The sequence below is a fragment of the Cebus imitator genome, unplaced genomic scaffold (genome assembly GCF_001604975.1).
Source record: "Cebus imitator isolate Cc_AM_T3 unplaced genomic scaffold, Cebus_imitator-1.0 Scaffold329, whole genome shotgun sequence".
In the NCBI taxonomy this organism is placed as follows: domain Eukaryota; kingdom Metazoa; phylum Chordata; class Mammalia; order Primates; family Cebidae; genus Cebus; species Cebus imitator.
The window spans coordinates 2846214-2855268 of record NW_016107644.1 but is presented as its reverse complement, the minus strand read 5'-3'; the positions used below and the strand labels follow the sequence as shown (position 1 = coordinate 2855268).

The 9055-nt window shown below is 41.3% G+C and overlaps 1 protein-coding gene across 1 annotated transcript in view; it reads right to left on the bottom strand.

Moving 5' to 3' along the window:
• The window catches only part of MOV10L1 (Mov10 like RISC complex RNA helicase 1), a 68198-nt gene that overhangs the window by 22033 nt on the left and 37110 nt on the right, over positions 1–9055 (bottom strand). Inside the window, exons 13-14 of the mRNA XM_037730097.1 lie at positions 3917–3975; positions 3355–3455 (exon numbers count right to left, since the gene is read on the bottom strand). Coding sequence (XP_037586025.1) covers positions 3355–3455; positions 3917–3975 — 160 coding nt within the window. The remainder of the gene's footprint in view (positions 1–3354; positions 3456–3916; positions 3976–9055) is intronic.

Here is a 9055-nt window from a genome sequence, read left to right as displayed (position 1 = left end):
TTTTTGAGACAGGGTTTCACTTTATCACCCAGGCTGGAGTGCAGTGGTACAATCATAGCTCACTGCAGCCTCAACCTCGACCTCCCAGGCTCAAGTGATCCTCCTGCCTCAGCCTCCTGAGTAGCTGAGACTACAGGTGTGTACCACCATGCCCAGCTAATTTTTTAATTTTTAAAAAAGAGAGACAGGGTCTTGTATGTTGCCCAGGCTGTTCTCAAGTGATTTTTCCCGCCTCAGCCTCCCAAGGTGCTGGGATTACCGGCATGAGCCATCACGCTGGGCCACATCAGACTTTCTATGTGATGTGGATGCCTTTTCTTCCTGCTTCATTGCCTGTCTACAATACACAATGCTGGGCAAAAATGTTGAGTAAACTGCCCTCATCCTGATCTTACAAGCAAGGAGCATTTAGTTATCACTAAGTAGGTTTTTTTTAGGTAAAGCAAATTTCCTTTTATTTCTAGTTTGTTGAATTTTGATCAGGAATAGATGCTGGATTTTGTCAGGCGCTTTTTCTGAGTCTACTACCATGATTTACATCAAGCTGAAATTTGCTTTTCAGTTTGTTAATATAGTATATTACAGATTGATTTTTGGCATGCTAAGCCATTCCTGGGATGAACCCTCTTGGTCTCATATACATGTATCTCATATATACACATTTTTGAGACAGAGTCTTGCTCTGTTACCCAGGCTGGAGTGCAGTGGCATGATCTTGGCTTACTGCAATCTCCACCTCCCAGTTCAAGTGATTCTCCTGCCTCAGCCTCTTGAGTAGCTGGGTCTAGAAGTGCATGTCACCACACCCAGCTAATTCTTTTCTGAGACAGAGTCTTGCTCTATTGCCCATGCTGGAGTGCAGTGGTGTGATCTCGGCTCACTGCAGCCTCTGCCTCTGTTCCATTTTAGGCAGTTTCTATTGCTCTGTCTTGAAGTTCACTAATCTTTTCTTCTGCATTATCTAGTCTGCTGATAATTCTGTCCAATCTATTTTTCATGTTGGGCAATGAATTTTTCATTCCTAGAAAATAAAACTGTTTTTTATATATCTTTCATGTCTCCACTTCACATGCTCATGTCTTCTACTTTCTTGGACACATGGAACATATTTATAACTGTTTTAATGTCCTTGTCTGCTAATCTAACATGTTATTTTGGGGGTTTGGTTTCAATTGACTAAATTTTTTCCTTTTATGTTTTTCACTTTCTTTCATCTTTAAATCAGATGTCAGACAGTGACTTGCTGGGTGCTGGATACTTTTATATTCCTATAGATATTCTTAAACTTTGTTCTGGGATGCAATTAAATTATCTGGGGATGGCTTGCTTCTTTTGAGGATATCATATGTTGTCAGTCTGGGCTGAAGCAGCCTTCAGTCAAGGGCTAGACTTTCTGCACTCCTAAAACACCACCCTCCTCAAGCGCTCTACCTGTGAATTATGAGGCTTTCCTTCTCTGGCTGTGGGCACAGCGACTTTTGGCACTGTGTCAACTTTAAGGATTGTTCCTGCTGCTCTTTCTAGCTGGTTCTTTTCTGGGCCTGGATATTTTACTCACCTCATGCACTGATTAATAGTCAGCTGAAAACTCAAGGAGGAACCCCAAATGTAGGCCCCCAAATGCTCTCTGTCCCCTGCCCTCTCTCCAGCACCCTACTGTCAGCTTTATCCCCCACTTGTCCTCTCCACCCTTCCAAATGCTATCTCTTTACTAAGACCGGCCACAGGCTCTGCCTGGGCTCCCTCTTGGTGCTTTCTGGACTAGACACTCTTGGAATGCTGTGAGTTGGGAAAACCATGAGGTCATCTCATTTGTCTCCTCTCTCAGAAATCCCTGTCCTATGATAGGTGATGTCACTGTCTGAAATTGTTGTTCCATATAGTTTGTCTGATTTTTTACTGTTACAGGAAGAAAGGCAAATCTGGTCCCTCAAATTCCATCTTGGTTGACATACAAAATATTCTTGAGTTTATTTCCAATCTAGTTAATCCATAAGAAGATAACATTCTGCATTTTAAAATCTTCAGGTTCAGTCAATTAGGAATGTGTCCACCTGAATAATAAATCTTCCCACCTCATTCATATGCCATCAGCACCACAGACCCTCCCTGAGAATCAGGTAGTAGAATGAACCAGTAACAAGGTGATGACATAAGAAGAAAAGCACTGTCCAGGGAAGACCCCTTCCTATTCATAGAGCAAAAAAGAGATCAACTACAAAACACACCGCAGATGACTTTCAAGGATAACCTCTGCCGCCTCATTCATTGTATTTTCCATGATTGTGTAGGAATTCTAAAACTATCATGTCTGCATGTTGTGGGAGGAACTATAAAATGGTAAGTGTTTCTGAATATTAGATATAACTTAAAGCTTCACATTATACATTGAAAACATGCTCATAAAACCCAATTTGAATAGCACAGAGTAAGCTGGAAGCTCCACCATGGCATGGATGATTTTCTTGTTACTAGAAACACAAAGATAAATAAAACTACCTCTGTTGTATTCACAAAAATATACTGAGAGCCTAGGACAATACCTGGCATGCAACAGGCACTACATTACTATTTATGGAGTGACTGGACCGTAGAAGTTTTTATAAAATACCTTTGGAACATTCACGAAGTTTGCAAATGTTAATTTGTGGGCTGTGTATCCTTCCAGATATTTTCTATGCATATACAATCACATAAATGTACCTGAGTATACACATAAACCATATGATTTAAAAGTAAAACTCTAAAGCCAGGCATGGTGGCTCATACCTGTAATCCCAGCATTTTGGGAGGCCGAGGTGGGTGGATCATGAGGTCAGGATTTCAAGACCAGCCTGATCAACATGGTGAAAAAAATAAAAATGCCTCTACTAAAAAACCTGTACTAAAAATACAAAAATTAGCCGGGTGTGGTGGCACGCGCCTGTAGTCCCAGCTACTCGGGAGGCTGAGGCAGGAGAATCGCTTGAATCCAGGAGGCGGAGGTTGCAGTGAGCTGAGATCGCACCACTGCGTTCCAGCCCGGGTGACAGAGCAAGACTCCATCTCAAAACAAAACAAAAAAACCAAATAAATAAATAAATACATAAAATAAAACTCTAAGATCATATAAACATTTGTACTTTGCTTTTCCCACTTAATATATTGTAGCCATCTTACCCCTACATTTTATCCCTTGCATATAAACTTTACACTAGATCTATTTTGTGAATATTTTAGTTTGTTTTATTTTAACTGCAATTTTGAGTTATGTGCAAACCACATTGCTCTAATAGTCCAGTCAACTGAGCGCTAACAGGCCAAGAAGGAAATTCCCAACACCTGCAGAGAGACAGTAACGCCGCTGAGCACTACCTTTTTGCTGGTGGACTGCCCATTGTTTTTGGTGTCTTGTGCATGGTTCCAATTTCCTGTCACTTGGGGAGACTGTAAAATAATTTCTTCTGGAAATAACACTTTTAAAACAAAAAAAGGTAAGAGCATAGGTATAACTAACAAGCTTAAAAAATACTAATAGAGGCTGTTTATGGCTGACCCTAAAGTAATTAATATTCTATTCCCTTCCTTTCTTGACCTTCCTGTTATACTGTTTCTAAATTACATACAGCATTATTATTACTATATACTCTTCGCAACAAAGTCATGTACTGGCTCATCCGTAAGAACAAAAATGAATTGCATTTATGAGGGGAAAAGCAAGCAAGGTGAATTTATTTTCAGTTACTTAAACACGCTATTATTAATTGTTCACTAAGTGGAAATAGTAATAAAACACGTTAAAACTTCTTGATAGAAAATTTAAAACATGGTAACAAAGTTTATTATGACTGAAGAGACTATTTTACAGAAAATTTTATATGAAGCCTATAAAAATACTCTGTGAAGATGTAACACTATCATTCTATACAAACAATACCTTTTACACCTAAGTGGATGACTTGTTCAAGTGCAAAGTGACACCGTCTGCTTGTGGTCCTGCCAGAAGGAAAATAACTAAACTTACATTCAGAACTATTCAGGCTGGCATAAAGTAACGAAAATCTGATTATACAACCTTTAAGTCAATATAAAAAAATCACAGCAACGATCCAACCAACAATGAAATAGTGAACAGAAAAACACGAGAGAGGCCGGGCACGGTGGCTCATGCTTGTATTCCCAGCACTTTGGGAGGCCATGGTGGGTGGATGACCTGCAGGTCAGAAGTTTGAGACCAGCTCGGACAACATAAGGAAACCCTGTCTCTACTAAAAATACAAAAATTAGCCAGATGTGGTGGTGGTGTTAGCCTGTAACCCCAGCTACTCAGGAGGCTGAGGCAGGAGAATTGCGTTAAGCCAGGAGGCAGAGGTTGCAGTGAGCTGAGATGGTGCCACTGCACTTCAGCCTAGGTGACAGAGTTAGACTCTGTTTAAAAACATTTTTTAAAAAAACTACTAGAGAATACCAATAAAGCCAAAAAAAGCATGTGACAAAATCCCACACTCATTCCCATCCCCCCCTCTTTCTCTCTTTCTTTCTTTTTTAAAGAGACAAGGTCTTGCTCTGTTGCCCAGGCTGGAGTGCAGTGGTACAATCACAGCTCACTGAAGCCTCAAATTCCTGGGCCCATGTGATCCTCCACCTCAGTCTCTCAAAGTGCTGGGATTACAGGTGTGAGCCACCACACCTGGCCCATATCCATTCTTGATTAAAAACTCAGTAAAATAAGAATCTATCTCCTCAACCTGATGGAGGGCCACTATGGAACCTACAGCCCACATGGTACTAACTCGTTTAGGACTGAATGCCCTGCCCCTAACACCAGGAATGAAGCCAGTGCATCACTTCTCACCACTTCTATTCCACACTGGCACAGAAGTTCTAACCAGTGTAGGAAGGCAATGAAAAATAAATACAGGGCATCCAAACAAGAGGAAGAAGTAAAACTGTTTTTTTTTTTTATTTTTTTTTTTATGGGGTCTCGCTCTGTTGCCCAGGCCAGAGTGCAATGGTGCAATCTTGGCTCACTGCAACCTCCGTCTCCCAGGTTCAAGTGATTTTCCTGCCTCAGACTCCCAAGTAGCTGGGATTAGGTGCCCACCACTATGCCTGGCTAATTTTTTAGCCAGGTTTCATTCATTAGAGATGGAGTTTCACCATGTTGATCAGGCTGGTCTCGAACTCCTGACCTCATGTGATCCACTTTTTTTTTTTTTTTAGATGGAGTCTCGCTCTGTTGCCCAAGCTGGATGGACTGCAGTGGCATGGTCTTGGCTCACTGCAACCTCCACCTCCCGGGTTCAAGTGATTCCTATGCCTCAGCCTCTTGAGTACTGGGATTACAGGCGCCTGCCACCACGCCCAGCTGATTTTTTGTGTTTTTAGCAGAGACGGGGTTTCCCCATGTGGGCCAGACTGGCCTCAAACTCCTGACCTCAGGTGATCCACCTGCCTCAGCCTCCCAAAGTGCTGGGATTACAGGCATGAACCATCATGTCCGACCTAAAATTGTCTTTCTTTGAATGTATAATTGTTTCTGTAGAAAATCCTACAGATTCTATGAAAAGCTTCTAGAGATACGGAGTTTAGGAGACTTGCAGAATACAAGATAAACATACAAAAATCAATTGCTTTTTATAAATACTAGAAACAAGCAATTGGAAATTTCAGTTCAAATTACTGTTTATAATAGCATTTAAAAATTTTAAATAGGGATAAATCTGAGAAAAAACATGCAAGACCTATATGATGAAAAGTATAACATATCGCTAAAAGAAATGAAAAAAGATGCAAATAAATGGAGAGATATGCCATTTCCAAGACTCATTATTATTAAGATTTCAATTCTCCCTTAAACCGACCTATAGATTCAGTGTAATCCCAATCAAAATCCCAACAGGTTTTTTGTAGAAACTGACATGATCTAAAATCCATACAAGAATAAAGAAGATCTAGAATAGCCAGACAACTTTGAAAAGAAACAAAGCTAAAGGATTGACACTACCTGATTCTGAGACTTACCATAAAGGCACATGCTGTGTTTGCGTTCCCCCCAGCTTCCTGTGGTGAAACTTCATCCCCAATATGATGTTATTGGGGATGAGGAGTTGAGGCCTTTGGCAAGTGATTAGGTCATAAGGGTGCGGCTTCATGAATGGAATTAGTGCCCTTAGACAAGGGAGCACAGAGAGCTCTCTCATCCCTTATGCCGTGTGAGGACACAGGGAAAAGACAGCTGCCTACCAACCAGGAAGCAGCCTCACTAGGACACTGAACCTGTTGGTGCCTGGACCTTGAATTTCCCAAACTCCAGAGCATGAGAAATATATTTCTGTTGTTTCTAAGCCATCCTGTCTATGGTACTATGCTACTACAGCCTGACAGACTAAGACAGACGATAAGACCCTGTACTGTTCGTGTCGACAGACAAGTGCACCAACGGAACACAAGAGAGAGTCTTTAGAAACAGATCAACAAATATTTGGTCAACTGATTTTTTTTTTTTTTTTTTTTTTTACAAAGGTACAATAGTAATTCATTGGAGAAAGGGCAGTTTTTCATCAAATAATGCTTGGACAGCTGGATGTCCATTCCACCCCCCAATTTCCATTCATACCCCACATCATTTGCAAAGCTTCATGAGACATATCATAATTCTAAATGTACAGGTTAAAGCTGCCAAGTTTCTAAAAGAAAACAGGATAAAATCTTTGAGATCCAAATTAGTCAAAGATTTCTGAGATGCATCACTAAAAGATCTGTGAAAGAAAACGTTGATAAACTGGACTTTATCAAAATTAGTAATTTCTGCTTTTCAAAAGCCACTATAAAAACAATGAAAATACAAGCTATAGTCTGAGAAAATATTTGCACAAACACATATCTGATAAAGTACTGTACTGAAACTACACAAACATCTCTGCAAACTCCATCATGAGAAAATCACTTTTTAAAATGAGCCCAAAGACTTGAGGAAAGACTTCAACAAAGATTTTGTACAAATGGCAGAAAAGCACATACAAAGATGTTCAGCACCATTAGTCATCAGAAGAACACAAATTAAATCCACAAGGAGCTACCCCTTCACACACAAGAATCACCTCTGTTCTGGAGTTAATGCAGGTCACTGGAGTCCAGGCCTGCACATCAGCTGCAGTCTCTCTGGCTGCCATGATGGAGGCTGTGCGCCTTCTACCAGTGCTGCTGCTTCCTATGGCCCCAGCCAACCCTCACACATCACCCAACACAGCAGCAGCCCTTCCCTCTCCATTCTTGGGCCTTCTCAAGCCACTCACATGCTGGGGCCTCTCATCTTGCACAGCAAACAAAAAGCACCCCCACCCTGGGCCTCCTGTATCTCTTTGGCCATCAACTTCTCTCGCTCTTTCTCCATCCTGCCCTCCCTGCTTTCAGGGCCAAATTCCTTAAAAAGAAATTAACAACGTTTACCCATTCCCCCATAGTCCATTCATTCATTCTCAATGCATTCCAATCTGGCTGTAGCCCAAACACTGCCGATTTCTCAGAAAGAAATAAAAAAGCACTAAGATTAAAAAAAATTGATAAATTTGACTATGTTAAAACGAGTACCTTCTATTAATCAAAAGACATATATGGTTATGTTAAAAAAATATATATATATATTTAAGACAGACTCTTGCTCTGTCTCAGGGGGGAGTGCAGTGGGGCAAACTTGGTTCACTGCAACCTCTGCCTCCCGGGTTCAAGTGATTCTCCTGCCTCAGCCTCCCGAATAGCTGGGACTACAGGCATATGCCATCATGCCCAGCTAAGTTTTGCATTTTTAGGAAGGACAGGGTTGCTCCATGTTGGCCAGGCTGGTCTCAAACTCCTGACCTTAACAGATCCGCCTGCCTTGGCCTCCCAAAGTGTCGGAATTATAGGCGTGAGCCACTGCACCCAGCCTCAAAAGATAGTTTTTAAAAAGCTGAAAGACAAGGAACAAACCTGGAGAAGATACGTATCTAAGAATAATTTGTCATAGAGAATACAGAAAGGACAGCTACAACAATAAAAATCAAATAAATTACTCAATAAAAACGAGGGCAAACAACACGAGCAAGCATTTCACAAAAGACGAACATTTTATGGCCCACAAACAAGAAGATTCTCAGCCTTGTAAATAAACCAGAGAAAGTAAATCAAGACCATCATGAGATGGATTACACACCTATCAGACTGGCACCAATTAGGAAGTTTAACAAAATCAGATTACAGGAAGGGCATCCATCAACAGGTCGTTACACACACTGATAGTGGAAGTCACTGATGCAACCACTTGTAAAGCTGGAAACAGAAACACACCCCAAACCCAGCAATCCGACCCCTACATACACAGCGGCTCTAGGAACAGCAACAAGTGAACCGTCATGACAGGAAACAATGAAGATGTCCATCTACAGAAAAACAACAGAGTGGGTATTCACACAACTATAACCAACAGTGGTTACAGACAGCAACACAGAGGCATCTCAGGAACACAATGTTTAGTGAAAAACTGCAACTCCTAGGAACCAAATACAGCAAGTTTCAAAAGAATTAAAACTGAAGAATACATTTTTTGTGCATATCTAGTTAATGGTTTTGTGCAGGAAGAAAAAGCCAGCTGGATGACAGGTCACAGCACCCCTCATCTGACAAGAAAACAAATAAAGGCAAGGAGCTGGTAGCTGACAGTGACAGTGAGGCATGAAACAGAGATCTGGTGCATGTGCAGTCTGGGAAAGAATAAACATGCAAACGTATGCACCTTTATATCTCAAAACATAGTTGACAATAAAGCAATAAACACAGGGCATGCAAAATGCTGTAGGAGCCCACTTCCATCCGTGAGGCCTACACTGTCGGCCATAGGCATGCTGGGCACTCCTACATCACTACTTAGATGTCAGTGGACATACTCAAGAGAAGACTGTCCAATCAAAGAATGAAGAGACAAATTAACTGGACATGGTGCCTCACACCTATACTCCCAAGACCTTGGGAGGCCGAGGCAGGAGGATCACTTGAGCCTATGAGTTCATGACCAGCCTGAGACCCCATCTCTATTTAA